Genomic DNA, 18,997 nt, shown 5'->3' with positions numbered 1-18,997 from the left:
AAGCGTCTTTAGAGGTCTGGGCTACTAGCTTTAAAAAAAAAAAAAAGCTGACTGACTGGACTTATAGCCACCTACCAATCACACATTGCCAGTCATGCCTACATCACATTCCCATCATGCCTGTCAGCTGTAAGACAGGTCAAATATCCAAATGTTAGAAGACGATTAGTGTATGAGTAGTATTTTTCTATTTCCATACGCAGCCTTTTAGGAGTGCTTATGAAGTATATGAAGCATACATAAGAATAATAAATTGGTGGGGACATTAAAAAAAAAAAAAAAAAAGTGCTATGGGATTTACTTTGCCTAAAAAATTTTTTTGTCATCTCTTTGAAGTGGTTCTTTTCATATCCTTTCTTTATATCACAAGCCTCCGATGCAGGGTGGGGGCAGATTACCCCTTTAAGTCTCCACTTGTTTTTTTGTCCTGCGTTTTTAGGGATTAAAAAAACGCCTGAAAAACCGCCAGTGCAAAGTTCGTCATCATGCGTTTTTTCCGGAGTTTTTTTCATTTGTGTGGAAATTGCACCTTGGTATTTTTTTTTTTGTACCCAAAATTTGTTGGGTACCCAAAAAAAAAAAAGAAAAAAAAAAAGGATGCAGCAGTGATGGAATTTTTTTATTAAACGCAATGTATATATTTTATAACCCAATTGTTGTTATTTTTTAATAAAGTGTGTGTGTTTCAAATTTTTTTCTCAATTTTTAAAATTTTTTATGTAGTAGTACTACTACTCCTAGCAACATACTGTTCCATGATGGGAGTGGTAGTACCTGTACTATAGACATATCGCCCCGGCTGTCAGTCCTGACACCCGATGCGATCGTCCATAATATAGCAGAGAAGCGAGCGGGTCTATACATTGCTCGCCTCTCCGCACTATACTCTGGCCAGCGATGTCAATAGAAATTCATATCACTCATTGATATTTTCCACCCAGAGCTGTGATTGGCCGGATGGTTGCAGCCAATCACAGCTCTGAGGAAAAGATGAATGAATGAGTGGCCGGCCCAGAGTATAGTGCAGAGCAGGGATGTGAGCGATGTATACAGCCGCTCTGCATCTCTGCTATAGACAGGACGATCACAGCAGATGTCAGTAGTGATACCCGCTGTGATCTGTTCTTATCTGCAAGTACTACTACTCCCAACATGAAGCACACTCTGCTGTAATACCCTCACACTCTGCTGTAGCTGTAGTACCCGCATTAATAGACAGATGGTGGTGAGTGTAACTTCTGACACCCGCTGCGATCTGTCTATTAATGCAGGTACTACAGCTCCCAGCATGAGGCAGTGTGCTCCATGTTGGGAGTAGTAGTAGCTGCAGTTATGCAAGGATCACGGCGGATGTCTCTCCTTACACACGCTGTGATCCTCAAGTATAATGTATGGATGCGGCCGGCGCTCTTCTATGGTCCCCTGCACGGCCGTATATATACACGTTCCTATTTCTCACAGAGAGCTGTGATTGGCTGGAACCATCTGGCCATTCACAGCTCTGCGGGAAATATGAATATGTGTATATATACGTCAGTGCAGGGGACCATAGAAGAGCGCCCGCCGCATCTATACATTATACAGAAAGATCGCAGCGGGCGATCTGTCTATTAGTACAGGTACTACTACTCCCAACATGGAACAGTGTGTTCCATGCTGGGAGTAGTAGTAATAACCAAAAAAATGTAAAAAATAAAGAAAAAAAGTGAAAAACACACACAAAATACATTTTTATAATTGTTGGCTACATTTTTATTTCCCTGCACACATAAATTGATCCCTGTTTAAAAAGTAATAATTTTTTTTTTAAAATATAAATTTCGTTAGATACAATTTTTTCCTTCACTACTGTATATTTATTTGAAAATTTTTTTAATGGTACCCTACGAAATTTTTATTAAAAACAGGTATCTCCATCACTTTTTTGGATCACTAAAGTCAAAAAAAGATTAAAAACCGCCTGCAAAAATGCCAAAATTAAACCCCACATATCGTTTTTCTTGGCGTTTTCTCATGCCCCTAGACTTCTACTGGAGTCGAAAAAAACAAAAAAATTTGAAAAAACGCCAAAAGGATTAAAAAAACGCCAAAGTGAAAAAACACCAAGTGGAATTCGAAATTTGTGATTTCTCATTGATTTACAGCTAACATCTGGCTGTAGCGTTTTTTGGCCCAAAAAACGCCATGTGGCAGAACTGGCGTTTTTCTTGGAGTTTTGCCGAAAAAAAAACAAGTGGAGACTTAGCCTTAGGATAGATATGAAGAATTTAATGAAGCTATTACATATATCTAAATACAGTGGTCCCTCAACATATGACGGTAATTCGTTCAAAACGACCCATCGTTTGTCGAATCCATCGTATGTTGAGGGATTCGTGCAATGTAAAAAGTGCACTTAATACTCGCCTGTCCCCGCCGCTCCGGACCGCGTCCTCACCGCTCCCGATGCTGTCCCAGGGTCTCCCGATGCTGTCCCGCTGCTCCGGCATCTTCTTCGGGATCCTCCGGCTTCTTCCGCATCTTCTCTGGTGTCTGGGCCTCGCTTTCTGGTGACGTTATTACGTTGCTGCGAGGCCCGGACCCTGCAGAAGATGCCGGAGGATCGCGAAGTGGACCCGGAGCAGCGGGGATAGGTAAGTGAACCTGTCCGGGATGCTTAAACTGCTATCTGACAGCAGCTTAAGCATTTTGCGCTGTCGGATAGCAGTTAATGCGATGACCCCGACATATAAAAGCATCGTATGTCGATGCTGACATCGACATGCGATGGCCTCTGAGAGGCCATCGTATGTCGATTTGATCATATGTCGGGGCCATCGCATGTTGGGGGGTTACTGTACACATTTGCTGATAAAAAATAAAACAATACTAACTAAAATGCTCTGAGTTAGATAGGCCAGAGCTTTTATATTGATTCAATGTAATGAAGAAATATAGGGGACTAAAATAATAGCCATATCTACAAAGCTCTACCGCAGTGATTCCCAACCAGGGTGCCTCCAGGTGTTGCAAAACTACAATTCCCAGCATGCCTGGGAAGCCAAAGGCTGTCCAGGCATACTGGGAGTTGTAGTTTTGCAACATTTGGAGGCACCCTGGTTGGGAAACACTGCTCTACAGATACAAAACATGTATTTCTAGAATTTTCACCTGTACTGAAAGTTCAGTACACTGGACATTCTTACACGTACTGTTTTCGTAGCAGGTCATGTGACAAAAGAATCTCGGAATAGATGCAATATGATCCTGCTTCTTGTAAAACACATGTAAAACTTAAGTGCTTCACTTCCCTGTTTTACATCCTGCATTATTTCCCTTAAATTCCACTTCCAACTTGAGAGGGGAGGAATATCTGTTTTTCGGTTACACAATGCAAGTAACATTCCAATGTTACCAATTTCATGACGTCAATGTCACCCCAGCAGTTCTTTTATGCAGGATGCCTTCTACAATGCAATAGGTTGGGGGTCTAACGTAAGATGACTCTTCAACTAAGTGTTTATAGTTTTATAGACTACATTGCAGTACTGTATAGGTAGTGGAAAACTCCAATAAAAATAGTACACTATACTGTACTAAACTGTACATAAAATGCAATATTGTGACTACTGTATGAAGCAGCAAGCCCAAGGTCGTATTGGTAAAAATGTATTAATGTGTACACATTTGCGTCTGACGTTCTGTAGTGCAGCATACTGTGCTATTTTGTCCAGAGAAATAACGGACACCATGATGGAAACCCAAAGTCAATAAGGTCCAGTAGGTGGCACTGTCCTCTGACATGGATAGAATATGGTCCGCCACTATTTTTATTCTGCTCCCATGATGGAAGAAAGCAATATAAATAACATAACAGATGTGATCAGACAACTGTCATTGTAGTTAATACTTGCGCTTTATATTTGGGGGGGGGTATGTACTATGCAGAACTAATAAGTTTGTTGTATGAAAAATAGTTCCCTCTCCTTTTTTGAAAAGTAGGATAGTCTGTTAACATATATAAGGCTGGGTGCACACTACGTTTTGTCCCATACGGGACCGCATACGGCAGGGGGAGCTGAAAACTTGGCTCCCGTATGTGGTCCCGTATGTAATTCATTTCAATGAGCTGACCGGAGTGAAACTCTGACTCCGGTCGGCTTATTTTTGCCCCGAATGCGGTTTTCCACCGCACCTAAAATCGTAGTTGACCACGATTTTAGGTGTGGTGGGAAAACCGCATACGGGGCAAAAATGAGCCAACCGGAGTGTTTCACTCCGGTCAGCTCATTGAAATGAATTACATACGGGACCGCATACGAAGGCATACGGGAGCGCAAGTTTTCAGCTCCCCCTGCCGTATGCGGTCCCGTATGGGACAAAACGTAGTGTGAACCCAGCCTAACTAAGCATTTTGCTGATATCAAGGCAGAATGCATCATATTTATTCTAGTTATGTACGGGCACTACAAAACACTTGGATTTTTTGTATCCGGATTCAATCTAAAAGCTTGTGCCACACATGTGCCGTTAAGAGAGTTTACCCTAGATTATTCCAGCTAAGAATAGCTTGTTGCATATGAGGGATAATAGAAAAGAAGTTTCCTTGGGAAATTTGCCTAAATGTTAGATTTGCACATATTACGTTGCCCACGTAAGTCATGTGAGTGCACAAGAATCTTCCTCTGCTTACTGAAGTGAAAGAAGCTTAGGAGGACATCTCAACCATAGTTAGTTACAGTACAAAAAATATTCAATAAATCCACTTCTCCTTTAATATCTTTGCCCATGCCGCCCTTCACTCCAGGTTCCTATAAACCGGACTGACTAGTTTTCAAGTGTGTGAAAGTAAGTGACAAGAAAATACAGATGACATATTCTTTCACTATAGCTTGAAGATAAATGCTGAGCCATGCAGACTGCACTGCACACACAATAAATGAAGGTGATGGTATAATAATTAATAAACGCTAGTAAATCACATGGGAAGGTGGTAATATATTAACTAATGCTTCAATGTGCTAAGTATAAAAAGGCTGCATAATGTGAGAGTCCATACCTGTGACATCTGTGGTCGAACATTGATTTCACTCAAGTTGACACTATGAGGCATCAGGTTGTTAAGTAGTTGACAAAGAAGGACTCCATCTCGTAGTGCTTGAGCTAGGTCACATACTTGGGCAGTGTCCAGAGTCACCCGATGATTTGGAGGGAGCACACGGCAGTCAATAAGCCATCGAGCACAGTGCCTCCACAGCTCCATCTCCACCCTGGTGCCCAAACAGGTGGAATGGATCAATCCAACTCCCAAAAAAAATTTAACTATCGATGAAAGGAGCGCTAAGATACCAGATTTCTTTAAAGATCAATAATACAGAAGTGAGAAGAGATACTCATCTTCTTTGTCCTGTGCTTTGTAAAATATGATACGAGAGCAGAGAGCTCAGAGAGACAGGCAGATTCATATGTCTCGGAGGACACTTCCGCTGTCTAATGAGGAAGAAACTAACTCTACTTCCTCTTCTGTAAACGACACACCATCACTATGTATGGTGTGTCAGGCGTGACTAGATACGAACCCTGCCAGAATAGTAGTGAAGTGCAGGTAGAACAACTCTATTAGCCACCATAAATCTGCCCCTGTAAATAAACATTAAGATGGGACAAATGACAAAGGCATAGAAAATATGAGGTTACTGCAAGCAATTTTAATACAAAAGTGTTGTTGTTTAACAGTTCATTGGTACAGCATCAATTTCTGTTGCAAACTATTTGAGATTTTCACACAGCAGCCTGGTTAGAACTGGATGTAGGGACCGATGATAGGAGGGATCCATCCGAGCTCTAACACTTCCCGTCCCACAGGGTCGATCTGTCAGGGAGAGCCAGCATACGAATGTGAGGAAGGAATTGTGCTGGTGAGTCCCATTTATTGGACACACAACTGTGAGTGTTAATTACAAAAATGAACATGTCACACAAATTCTACGTGGAATGACTATTAAATAATAAATAAGAAAATCCTAAGCAGATAAATAAAACAAATGTAGTTTACAATTAGAAAATCAGCTGAATCTGGCATGAGTGCAAAATGGCTGTGGAGAAGCATACGCTAACCTATGCTGCACCAGGATCTGGAATTCCCTGTCATGGCAAGTGGCTGCTCCCACATTGTCCTTTTCAGCTGCAGTTGCTGCGAGAGACTTGATATCCTAGTTATATGTTCAAAGCAGGATGTGCAAGTGCTGTCAATTCAGAAAGACAATCTTTTATTAAAACCTCAGGTCAGTCTCTGATCCCTCTGCAATTTAATAAAGAATAGTTCATATACAAAACAGAGGATTTCCTTAATAAAGTTTAGTAGTGTTGCCTCAGGATATTAACCCTAACAAAAAGGGTCTCATACCCCACAAAATCACATCATTAGCCATCTACTCTCCTGTTTTACACTCTACTAGACTTCCTGAATTTTACCAGGAATTGACACAAGGCTTTGTATCTACAGAAATATTCACATGGAAGTAGTAACATACAAAAACAAAAGAAACGGATAAGGCAGTTATAAACATTTTTTTTTCGTATACATGTATAGACGATAGAAATTTCTCCACAGATAAACAGTGTACATCCAGATGTACAGTGCATGATAGAAAATGTCATGGTCTGCCCCATTTATAGGCTATTTGCTCTTGTGCCAGAGGTCGCTTCAGTTAGGACTATCTCTTGGTGCCGGAAGTTTTAGGAGTGCTGACAGTTTTTTTGGACATTGTGGGGATTTTTGAAGGTTTAGACAGTCCTCTGCGGGATGGTCCCCCGGCAGCGCTACTTTCTGAGGTGTCTGAACAAGCAGACTGTGTTTCTAGAAGGTCGAAGTCAGAGGCATCGCTGCCCCTGCGGCTGCTGGCACGGCTTCCTGTACGGCTCCCGGCACGGCTGCCACTTTTCTTGGGATCTACAAAAATAGAGAGAGAAGGTTTGTTGGGAGCATTATAAACAGGCATGACATGCCAATCGGATGCTGCTTACAGCTTTTATTGTTCACAGTTATGCTACAAGTTAATGTGATATTATCTCACTACTTCTTTGTGGGACCTGTTATAACCGTACTGTCAAGCTGGTAATGTTTGCAAAATATGTAAATTTGATAGTATACACCAGTGGTCTCCAACCTGCGGACCTCCAGATGTTGCAAAACTACAACTCTCAGCATGCCCGGACAGCCAACGGCTGTCCGGGCATGCTGGGAGTTGTAGTTTTGCAACATCTGGAGGGCCACAGGTTGGAGACCACAGGTATATACTATGCTCCCTTTATTCACACATTTTGGCTGTATGGTGTATCTTACCTCATAATAAGGCTCGTAATGATAACAATAAGCTGATCCTGCACTTGAAGTTTTATATGAACGTAAGTGCAGCTGCATTTCACTGTAAATATAGCTCCCAGTACTGTGCATCAGCATTAGAGATGAGCGAACTTACAGTAAATTCGATTCTTCACAAACTTCTCGGCTCGGCAGTTGATGGCTTATCCTGCATAAATTAGTTCAGCTTTCAGGTGCTCCAGTGGGCTGGAAAAGGTGGATACAGTCCTAGGAGACTCTTTCCTAGGACTGTATCCACCTTTTCCAGCCCACTGGAGCACCTGAAAGCTGAACTCATTTATGCAGGATAAGCCATCAACTGCCGAGCCGAGAAGTTCATGACGAATCGAATTTACTGTAAGTTTGCTCATCTCCAAGTAGCATCATCAACGAAGTTAATATTGGATTTTTTCTGTGCAGCTAAGCTTTACATGTGTGCAACCAAAAGGCTCACAAAAAACTGTAACTGTACTGTAGAGAATATGTGGATACAAGAAACATTGTCCAGAACGTATAGACTGCATCATGACAACTTGCTTTCACACAGGATGTCTAAAACAAAGTTACCGATTTAACCTTTCAACTGGGTTACCTATGGGTTAACTATATGCGTTACCTGCCTGCTCTCAAACACTATAAGCTTTTAAAACTTGTGTTATGGTTGTGCCAAAATGTGTTTATAGATTTTTGTTAGACATACAGTCATTGCCGTAAATGTTGGCACGCCTGACATTTTTCTAGAAAATTTAGTATTTCTCACAGAAAAGGATTGCAGTAACACATGTTTTGCTATACACATGTTTATTCCCTTTGTGTGTATTGGAACTAAACAAAAAAAAGGGAGGAAAAAAAAGCTAATTGGACATAATGTCACACCAAACTCCAAAAATGGGCTGGACAAAATTATTGGCACCCTTTCAAAATTGTAGAAAAATAAGATTATTTCAAGCATGTGATGATCCTTTAAACTCATCTGCGGCAAGTAACAGGTGTGGGCAATATAAAAATCACACCTGAAAGCAGATAAAAAGGAGTGAAGTTCACTTAGTCTTTGCATTGTGTTTCTGTGTGTGCCACACTAAGCATGGACAACAGAAAGAGAATAGAACTAAAACTGTCAAAAAATATCAACAATCTCAAGGTAACAAGTCCCTCTCCAGGGATCTAGATTTGGCTTTGTCCACAGTGCGCAATATTATCAAGAAGTTTGCAACCCATGGCACTGTAGCTAATCTCCCTGGGCGTGTATGGAAGAGAAAAATTGATGAAAGGTGTAAATACAGAATAGTCCAGATGGTGGATAAGCAGCCCCAAACAAGTTCCAAAGATATTCAAGCTGTCCTGCAGGCTCAGGGAGCATCAAGTGTCAGCGCGAACTATCCGTCAACATTTAAATGAAATCAAATGCTATGGCGGGAGACCCAGGAAGACCCCACTGCTAAACATCTTGTGTACAAATGAGACCAGGAGAGAGTTTTTGGTAAAGCACATCATTCTACGGTTTACCAAAAATGGAATGAGGCCTACAAAGAAAAGAACACAGTACCTACAGTGAAATACGGTGGAGGTTCAATGATGTTTTGGGGTTGTTTTGCTGCCTCTGGCACTGGGTGCCTTGAATGTGTGCAAGGCATCATGAAATCTAAGGATTACCAATGGATTTGGGTCGCACTGTACAGCCCAGTATCAGAAAACTGGGTTTGCGTCCGAGATCTTGGCTCTTCCAGCAGGACAATGACCCCAAACTTATGTCAAAAAGCACCCAGAAATGGATGGCAACAAAGCACTGGAGAGTTCTGAAGTGGCCAGCAATGAGAGTTCTGAAGTGGCCAGCAATGAGTCCAGATCTAAATCCCATCCCAGATCTGAACACCTGTGGAGAGATCTAAAAATTGCTGTTGGGAAAAAGAGAGATTGCTGTTCCAATAAGAGAGACCTGGAGCAGTTTGCAAAGGAAGAGTGGCCCAACATTCCGGCTGAGAGGTGTAAGAAGCTTATTGATGGTTATAGGAAGTGACTGATTAAGATTTATTTTTTTCCAAAGGGCGTGCAACCAAATATTAAGTTAAGGGTGCCAATAATTTTGTCCAGCCAATTTTTTGGAGTTTGGTGTTCATTTTCTAGAAAAATTTCAGGGGTGCAAACATTTACGGCCATGACTGTACACAACACATTTGCAGCTGCAACTAAACATTGCCAATCAATTTAACCAGTTAAGGGTGCAGAGCGTACGGGTACGCCCCCGTTCCAGAGTCCTTAAAGAGGAACTGTCATTGTTAAAAACTTTTCATATATTGCAGGACTCATTATAATATCACATTTCACAATATACACCTGTTAAAAATTTTTTTAATTTTCACCTGAAATTCAAGCTCAAAATTGCCACCACTAGGGGTCGCCTGTCTTTTAGCCTGACAGACTAGTCTAGATTTTACAGCATACTGGATACTGGCCGTAAAGCATACCGGTATCCAGTATAGGAGATTTCTATTGAGTGTGTGCAAAACTACAGATAAAGGATGTGTGGACATACTGGGAGCTGTAGTTTTAAAACAGCTGGCGGCAACACTGCTCTAACACAGTTATTTACAAACATTGCAGCTTCAGTTGTTACTAAACTACAACTCCCAGCATGCTGAAATAGTCAACGCTTTCTCAGACTCCTGAATGACAAAGAAGTTGATCAGACATTCAGGAGTCTGTTAAAGATGAATGACACACAGTGACAGCTATGCTGATTAGCATCCAGCTTTACTAGGAGAAGATAAAACAGATAGAGCATGTATTCATAAAAATGCTGTACTTTTATCTAAAAAATCCTTGCACTAATTTTATAAAGATCTATTCTTATATTTATACATTTTATCCTGTTATGAATTCACCATAATGTCTTCTGATTACTGCAGGCAAGCTCCAAGTATCTTCCTCTGACACATGACACAGCATAAAACCAGAGAGGAAAGGGTTACAGAGTAGAGAGTACTGATTGGCTGACTGCACAGGCTTGCTCCTGTGAGGGAGACAGACTGACACGCCCCCTCCAGCCTGCACAATGAAAAAGTAACTCACCAGCAGATAAATGCTTATATCTCTGGATATATAGGTCCGAGACACATAAAACTTATATGCACATGATCAGAATTGGGTCCTGAGTAACATATCACCTTTTTTTTGCACTATGACAGGTACACTTTAAGGACTCAGGGAGTACCTGTATGTCCTGATCCCACTAACTGGGTTTAAACCCTTCTCACAAGCAGAGAACGGGTTAAACCCCGTGGGTCCTGGTTGCTACGGGCAGCCAGGACGCATGGCTAATGCTGGGCACCCACAGAATCGCGATGTCCCGATCAGCTTACTGGACAACGGGAGGGTCCTCGCCTGCCTCCTCGCCGTCCGATTGGCGATCTACTGCTCCATGCCTGCGCAGCAAGCTGGAGCAGCAGAGCGCTGATAACACTGATCAATGCTATACTATGGAATAGCAATGAACAGTGTATGCAATCAAAAGATTGCATGGTACAGCCTTCTAAGTGGGCTAAAAAAGTAAAAAGTGGTAAAAATAAAATGAGAATAAATGTGAATAAGCCCCCCCTAATAAAAGTTTAAATCACCCCCCTTTTCCTATTTTATAAATAAAATAATGTAATAATAAAAAATAATGTGGTACCACCGTGGGCACAAATGTCCAAACTATTAAATATATGGTTAGCTAAACCACACGGTCGATGGCGAAACTTCATATACCATAAAAGTATTAATAAAAAGCAATGAAAATGTCTCATCAAAACAAAAAGTACCGATTAAAACTACAGACCACGGTGCAAAAAATAGGCCCTCATATAGCCCCATACGCGGAAAAATAAAGTTATAGGGGTCAGAAGATGACAATTTTAAAGGGTAGCTCCCACCAACCCTCTTTTTTTTCTGTCCCTGCCTATTGCCCTTCTATCCCTAACCCCCTCCCTGCCTTTATTTTTATATTTATTGACTAATAAATGCCATTTTGTCTGCCTGGTAGTGTGCTCACTACCAGGCAGACTTCCCCAGCAGGCACCACGTCACTGATGCCTGCTGGAGGCGACTTCCGCCCTTAGTTCTAACAGGGTGCCTCCAGCTGTTTCACAACTACAACTCCCAGCATGCCCTGACATCTATTGGCTTACAGGGCATGCTGGCAGTTGTAGTGGGGAAACAATTGGAGGCACCCATTTATACCAACCTCCTGCCGCCACCCCCTCCCCTCACCTCCGGTCGCTCAGATGGAGAGAAGAAGCCGGGACCGCGAACTCTGCGCTGCGCGGTGAGCTGCTTAGAAACGGGGAATCCGGATGCAGGACGTGCCGGGGAATCCAATTCAGTTACCGGAGTCTGCAGAGAGAGTGCAGACTCCAACTGGGCTGAGGTACAGGCTGCGTGCCTGCTGCGGCCAGGGCGGCTGCTCCTGGACTTTACTGCGCTGGCTTCCTGCCTGTTTGATTGACAGACAGGAAGCCAGCGCGCAGTGAATGAATTTCGACTCATTTGCCAGGCTGAAATGAGCCGAAATTCTGTAGTGACGTCACTGCAGAATGCATTCGGCCACTAGGAGGGCGAACCCTAGTGGCCCAATTTAAAAGTGATTTTAAACTGTTTTAAAATCACTTTTTTTAATTAAACTATATTAGAGATATGTTGTAGTACTTAAGTACTACAACATATCAATTTTTTGTTTTCATGACAGTGCCCATTTAAACACTAATTTTGGTGCATGTAGTTATTTTTTTCAATTTGTAAAATAAACAAAGCCTACATAAATTGGTTATCCCTGTAACCGTATGGACCTACAGAAGAAAGATAATGGCTGACATTTATCATTGTCTTTAGACAGTTTTTTGTGTCTACAAAAGGCACAAAAAGGCGCAAGCGGGGTTTATTTGCGCCTTTTTGTTTACACATTTCTGCAGATTTTGAGTTTCAAGCCACAGATTTTGAGTTGCAATCCACTGATTTTGGCAATACACATGATATAGAAGGGATTTATGAACTGTGCCTTTTTGTAAAAAGGCGGAAAGCCATTGAAAAGCCTCTAAAACTACACCATCCCAGACCTGGCGTAGCTTTTTAGTGTATGTGAAGAGAGAAATTTGAGAAAATGTGACTTGCTCTGTGATAAATTTGGTTCTCCTACACATTACCACCACACAAAAAAAAAAAGGTGTAAAAAAATGCTTCACTTACACCTACAATGATAAATGTGGGCCATTGTGTCATTTTTACAGAAAAGTGCACTGCGTAGAAACGGAAGCCCTAAAAATTTGCAAAATGGTGTTTTTTTTTTCCATTTCACGCCACAACAATTTTTTTTTTGTTTCGCCGCAGATTAGCCCCTTAAGGACCAAGCGGTTTTCTGTTTTTGCACTTTCGTTTTTTCCTCCTTACCTTTTAAAAATCATAACCCTTTCAATTTTGCACCTAAAAATCCATATTTTTTGCGCCACCAATTACTTTGTAATGACATCAGTCATTTTACCCAAAAATTTACGGCGAAACGGAAAAAAAAATCATTCTGCGACAAAATTGAAGAAAAAACACCATTTTGTAAATTTTGGGGGCTTCTGTTTCTACGCTGTACATTTTTCTGTAAAAATGACACTCTCTTTATTCTTTAGGTCCATACGATTAAAATGATACCCTACTTATATAGGTTTGATTTTGTCGTACTTTTGGAAAAAATCATAACTACATGCAGGAAAATTAATACATTTAAAATTGTCCTCTTTTTACCCCTGTAACTTTTTTATTTTTCCGCGTACAGGGTAGTTTCAGGGCTAATTTTTGGCGCCGTGATCTGAAGTTTTAAACGGTACCATTTTTGTTTTGATCGGACTTTTTGATCGCATTTATTCCTTTTTTTTATGGTATGAAAAGTGACCAAAAATACGCTATTTTGGACTTTGGAATTTTTTCGCGCGTACGCCATTGACCGTGCGGTTTAATTTACGATATATTTTTATAGTTTGGACATTTACGCACCCGGCGATACCACATATGTTTATTTTTATAATGTTTATATATTTTTTATATGGAATTTGGGAAAAGGTGGGTGATTTAAACTTTTAATAAGGAAGGGGTTAATGCGTGTGTGTTTCAAAGGGTTAATTGCCGGCCACGGCGATCATCCCATGTCGGCTATTAACACGCCGGCCCACAGCTGCAGGAATCAGCTGGGGGCCGGCCGGTATGACACGGGCTCGAGTCGGGAGCACGCGTCATACCCGGTTAAGGGCCATTGTACGTGTATACACGTCCATGGTCCTTAAGAGGTTAGGTTATTAAATAAGTGATGTCATTACAAAGTACAATTGATGATGCAAAAAAAAAACCTTATATTGGCCTGAAGGTGCAAAATTTAACGAGTTATGATTTTTAGAAGAAGAAGAGGAGGAAAAAAAAAAAGTGCAATAACGAAGATTGTTTTGAGTCCTTAAAGGGATTTTCAAGGAGATTTTGATTACAGCCATTGAATAATCTTGCTGGCACTAGAAAGTTGCTTATTGGTTTTTATTCTCCATCGTCCACACTTGCTTTACTCTAAATCTGGGTCATTTGACCTCTGCCCGAATTCACAATGTCTGTGAAGTCACGTTAAAGGAGATATGCAGCACTGATTGTAAAAAAAATAACTTTACCTATCTGATAGATCTTGTAAAGTCAAAATCGGTCCAGCTATTTTCCTGTTATTGCCTCACAAATTTCCCTCTGTTTGCATGCATGGAGGGAGAAGCAGAGTCATAAAAGACTCCATTTCCCAAGATGCTCCTCTCCTGCTACCCTCCCCCCTGCTCTCCACACTGAGGAAATTATTAGAAAATAACATTCTAACTCCCTCTTATATGCATATCCCCTCCCATCCTAATGAGGTCCCTCTCCCCACCCTCCCCTGGTCCAAAAGAAATGCAAGCTGCAGCTGTGTTGATTCATTACAGCAGTGTTTTCATACTGTGTTAGTCCAGCAGTGGCAAAACTACAACTTCCAGCATGCCTGGACAGCCAAAGGCTCTATTACATAAATACTACCATAAAGAAAGTCGAACATTGGCTGTCCAGACATGCTGGAAGTTGTAGTTTTGTCCACGGCTGGAGATACGCTGTTTGGAAACCACTGCTGTAATATGTTGAGTTCAGTCGCAGAAGCCCACAAGCTTCATCATAGCGGTACCAGCGTTGTTTATTGTAGTAATGTAATTGTGTTTTCCAAACTGTGTCTCCAGCTGTGGCAAAACTATACCTCACGGCAAGCTTGGACAGCCTTTGGCTGTTCGGACATGCTGAGAGTTGTAGTTTTGCAACAGCTGGAGGCACCCTGTTGGGAAACACTGGTGTATTCTGAAATCTACTTGCTGTCCCATCAGAAGCTCAAACTTTTGAGCTGCCTCCCTTGTCTGCTTTACACTGCAGCTCTTCTCCATCACATCATATTTAGGCCCTTTTCACACTGCTGTTGAGCTGAGTCGCTAATGGCCGTCAGGCTCCCCTTGCTTTTTTTTCTTTTTTTATCCTTTGAAGACCGTCAGCAAGACTGGAGCACAATGGGCAACAACTGGTCCCACCGGATCTGAATGGGGTCCGTCGGGCGCCATTATTTTTGGCGGCGAATATCGGGAGAAAAAGATGGCTAATGCAGTAATTTTTCTCCTGCTATTCTCCTAACGGGCGTCTCACTACTGTGCTATAACAGCAGTATGAAAGTAGCCTTTGACTCTAATAGACAATGAAGCTAAGCTACTCTCGCAAACCGTAAGTTTCACACTGCCAATATGAAACAGCAGTGTGACGCCTGTTAGGAGAATAGCGGTCTTTTCCCGACATTCGTCACCAAAAAGAATGGTGCCCGACGGACCCTATTAAAGTCAATCGGATCCGTCGGGACCAGTTGTGCTCCAGTCTTGCTGACTGCCTTCAAAGGCTAAAAAAAACAAGGGGACCCTGACAGCCGTTAGCGACTAAACACAAAGGCAGTGTGAAAAGGGCCTAACTACGATGTGATGGAGGAGAGCTGCAGTGTAAAGCAGTCGGGGAGGCAGAACAATAGTTTGAAATCCACTTGCTGTCCCATCAGAAGCTCAGACTACACCAGTGTTTCCCAACAGGGTGCCCCCAGCTGTTGCAAAACTACAACTCCCAGCATGCCTGGAGAGCCAAAGGCTGTCCAGGCATGCTGGGAGTTGTAGTTTTGTCACTGCTGGAGACACAGTTTGGAAAACACTATGATGGAGATTTCTAATTGATCTATACTGTAAAGTCACAGTGGAGAATTTTTTTTTGCAAGATACATATATATATATATATATATATATATATCTATCTATCTATGTGTGTGTGTGTGTGTTTGTTTTTTGTTATATGTTGTGGTACTGTGTGGGGCTGAAGCAGAGAGAAGCTGCTTTAGCAAGCATGAAATCCCTTGCCTGCAGTAATGGAGAAATAACCATCCCTGCTTGTAAGCATAGTCATTTCTGACATCTACAAGCACGGGGTGGGAAGAGCTGCTGGGGCTTACTAAACAGTCTGTCTGAGCTCTACACACCATAAGTCTCAGCACTGTCTGCTAGGCAAACAAAATCTCCTACATGTGGGACAGGAGGGCTTGCTCTGCTCTCATCACATATGTAGTGCCAGATCATGTTTGCAGTCCAAACACTGCAGGCAAAGTGCGGTGTATAAACTGAGCATTTTCAAGATTCTCAGCCAAGCAGTTCTTTACTGGCAATGGTGAATCACTTACCAGTTCGACTGGATTTGGCACCAGAAGGGGTGGTTCCAGACATGTCTCCTGTGAGGGAAGAGCGGCTTGTATGTATAGCAGCTTTCTTCATTTTGCTGCTTTGTGCTGGCGTTACCTTAAAATTTTTGAAAATAATACATTATGAAGCGCAGTAGATGAAATAAATTGCCACAAGATATAATTTATTTCTGCTCGTCTTGCAGAAACTAAAATAAAAAAAAGCTGTTTAACTACTTTTTAAAACTAATGTTACAATCTAAGTCAGTTCTATTTCACTTTGAAACTACAATGGTCTATTTTTTTTACTGCAACACCAAATTTGATACAACTAATAATTTGCAAATGTGGGATTCTGAATGTATTTTAGCACTTTAGGTATGGGTTACACATAAGTAAAAATTCTAATCACCTGGCACCTTTGCTTGCCAGGTAAGGCTATGTTCACACTCTGAGTTTTTAAGTTACTGTCAGTCCTTATTCAAAAAAAAGTCTCAAATATTGTCCAAAATATGTCTGTATTGTAGTTACAGCATTAAACTAGGACCTGTCGATTATTTTAAAAGGCTGTAAGAATTATTCAATATAACTCAATGGGAAATAAAAAATGATGTGTGAACATAGCGTAAGCATTAATTACCATTGTGCTTGTTTCACTTGAATATGACTAAAAAAATCTCTATTTTTCCAGAGATTACCAAATCAGTAAAGACTCCGCAATGTAGATACACATGTATACACAGACAATAAACAGTCATGTAAAATTTTTGTATTTGTAATGATAATAGTTGAATCTATGGCCTTCTGGAGACTGCAACACTAACAGATGTATGTGTTAAGAAGTAACTCACTAAAAGTGGGATCTTACACTGCATTGCTCTTCCTATTCTCGTGTTCTATTGGTCCGAATGCAGAGTCAGGGCAAGTATTTGTGTCTTCACTAACATTAAATCAGTTCTTACTTATTTTACTGGTATTACTCACTTAACTATTCTGCTTATCTATGAAAATGGAGAATTTTCTACCCAGTTGTAGCATAAATTATCTACATGAGCAAGTACAGAAAATCTTAATTCTGTTGTGGTGTTTCTAAGAAAACTTAAAAGATCAACAAAATATTTAAAAACATGTCTAGTTACAGTTTAAATAAATGAATGACCATGCCCAGTCAATGGTAAAATTATGCTGTGCTGTTAAGAAGACATGGCATACAAGTGATGTTCAATTGACAGAATGAGCATGCAACCAATCTTAACATGTGTTTTTTGGAGTCAACACCGATCTGATAGAATTAAGATTTAGAGTTTGCAGAAATCTTAGTATAATTAAAAATCATGCAATCAAATCTGACGAGAAAACAATCCACAGTAACTGTAGTATAGAGAGGCCATTATAGAGAGTTTTTCAACCAGTGTCAGCATGCCTTAGTCTTCACTAATTAGAAGGAAATCAAATCAAAAACGGGAAAACTGATTTATGTGGATAGTGACACAAGTATTTCTCATCCATTTAATAGACAATTGTTAGTTTAATTCTGGAAAACATGACGAGGCAGAGTGTTAGCAGGAAGATGGCTCTTGGAAAGGGTGGAGGCTCTATTATCGGAGAACCATACTCTACCTCACACGATGGGATCTGGTAGTCTGAATATTCGGAGCCCCTAGAGGGCGTGCCAGCCTTGCTGTTTACAAGCCAGGGCTTCTCGTAACAGCGAGATGGCTGCTGTGGAGTCTGCGAGAGGGGCAAGGGCACATGGGACGGATGAGGAAAGCGAGCGAAGATGAAGAAGGGTGATGAGTTGTCAAAATGCAAACAAAAATACAACTAAACAAAATCTGAACAACAGGACTAACGCAGACACGCTTTTCACATAGGCAAGACAAAAGCAATATCTAGATTAAAAATAAAATAAAGAATAAAAACAATGTCTGGATGACTGATGACATTTAGCCTTTTAGTTACAACTTTTGACTAAAAGTCTTAAATAAAACTTTTCATGATCACAATATTTATATAATCCACATTACTCTCCTTCCCCTGAGGTCTGTGAGTTGGTAAAAATAAAGGTAAAGGGGGTGACATAAAGGTGGCTGTTGGCATACTCCTCCTAACACCCCGTACATATGAACAATTAGTAAAGCATCTGTGTTTTAAATAGGGGTGGGGGGGGGGGGGGAATGCCATGTATCTATGTTGGCAGCTTGTCTCCGAAGAGAATAAGCAACTTACTCATGTTGAAATCCAACATGTTTATTCCTTCTTTTACCCAACATCTGCCATCAGGGGTATAGCCAAGAGGTCCCTCTAAACATAAGTTTATGATCATGGTGAAATCTGGCAGATAAGGTTCATCTGATGTCTATGGGCACTTTAACAAAACTCTAAGGATCGGACTACAAACAAGGTTTGTCTGTAGGAAATTAACACAAAATGGTAGTACTACATTTATAACCAAGACTACTATAAAAAAAAAATTTTTAAAAAAAGCTGCCTTTTTATATGAGATTGGAGCAAAGAGAAAAATGGTTATAAAAGTGCTCACAGCCTTTGCTTTGTGTAGTGGACTTGCCTGACAGACTGAAGGATCACTGTATCTAGAAGATGAGCTTTACTTATCATTCAGTCCCATTTTGTTTCAAAACCTCTGCATCTCCTACTTTTTTTTATTTGAACGAACATAAAAAGCACTCAAAATGGTTTAATGTAAGATCCAAATACTAAAACCAAATATAAAACAGTCTACTCTTCCAAAATAACCACATTTAAAAAATTTTATGAGATGCAGGACATGAATAATCTGCCAGTTTATGCACAAAACACAAAGCATATACAAAGTAGTTCCCATATTGTGAAGGGTGCATTGCATACAAACAATGAAATATGAGAATACT

General features: G+C 40.8%; 2 protein-coding genes across 24 annotated transcripts in view; both read right to left on the bottom strand.

Moving 5' to 3' along the window:
- Positions 1 to 5,473, bottom strand: part of VAV1 (vav guanine nucleotide exchange factor 1) — a 96,714-nt gene extending 91,241 nt beyond the window's left edge. For 2 of the 3 annotated variants that reach the window (XM_056556596.1, XM_056556598.1), the window contains exon 1: positions 5,039 to 5,472. In XM_056556596.1, the coding sequence (XP_056412571.1) occupies positions 5,039 to 5,242 (204 nt within the window). In that variant the 5' untranslated portion in view covers positions 5,243 to 5,472. Of the gene's footprint in view, positions 1 to 5,038 lie in introns of all 3 variants that reach the window. The other variant, XM_056556597.1, reaches the window with a different exon arrangement.
- Positions 5,474 to 5,667: 194 nt separating this feature from the next.
- Positions 5,668 to 18,997, bottom strand: part of MACF1 (microtubule actin crosslinking factor 1) — a 303,966-nt gene continuing 290,636 nt past the window's right edge. For 12 of the 21 annotated variants that reach the window (XM_056556581.1, XM_056556595.1, XM_056556594.1 and 9 more), the window contains 3 exons: positions 17,727 to 17,837; positions 16,110 to 16,224; positions 5,668 to 6,931 (listed from right to left, as the gene is read on the bottom strand). In XM_056556581.1, coding sequence (XP_056412556.1) covers positions 6,696 to 6,931; positions 16,110 to 16,224; positions 17,727 to 17,837 — 462 coding nt within the window. In that variant the 3' untranslated portion in view covers positions 5,668 to 6,695. The remainder of the gene's footprint in view (positions 6,932 to 16,109; positions 16,225 to 17,726; positions 17,838 to 18,997) is intronic. The other 9 variants (XM_056556590.1, XM_056556589.1, XM_056556591.1 and 6 more) reach the window with 1 other exon arrangement.

This window comes from Hyla sarda, chromosome 2, assembly GCF_029499605.1.
Source record: "Hyla sarda isolate aHylSar1 chromosome 2, aHylSar1.hap1, whole genome shotgun sequence".
NCBI classification, from domain to species: Eukaryota; Metazoa; Chordata; class Amphibia; order Anura; family Hylidae; genus Hyla; species Hyla sarda.
Note: the sequence above shows the minus strand (reverse complement) of the source record. Positions and strands in the feature narration are given on the sequence as shown.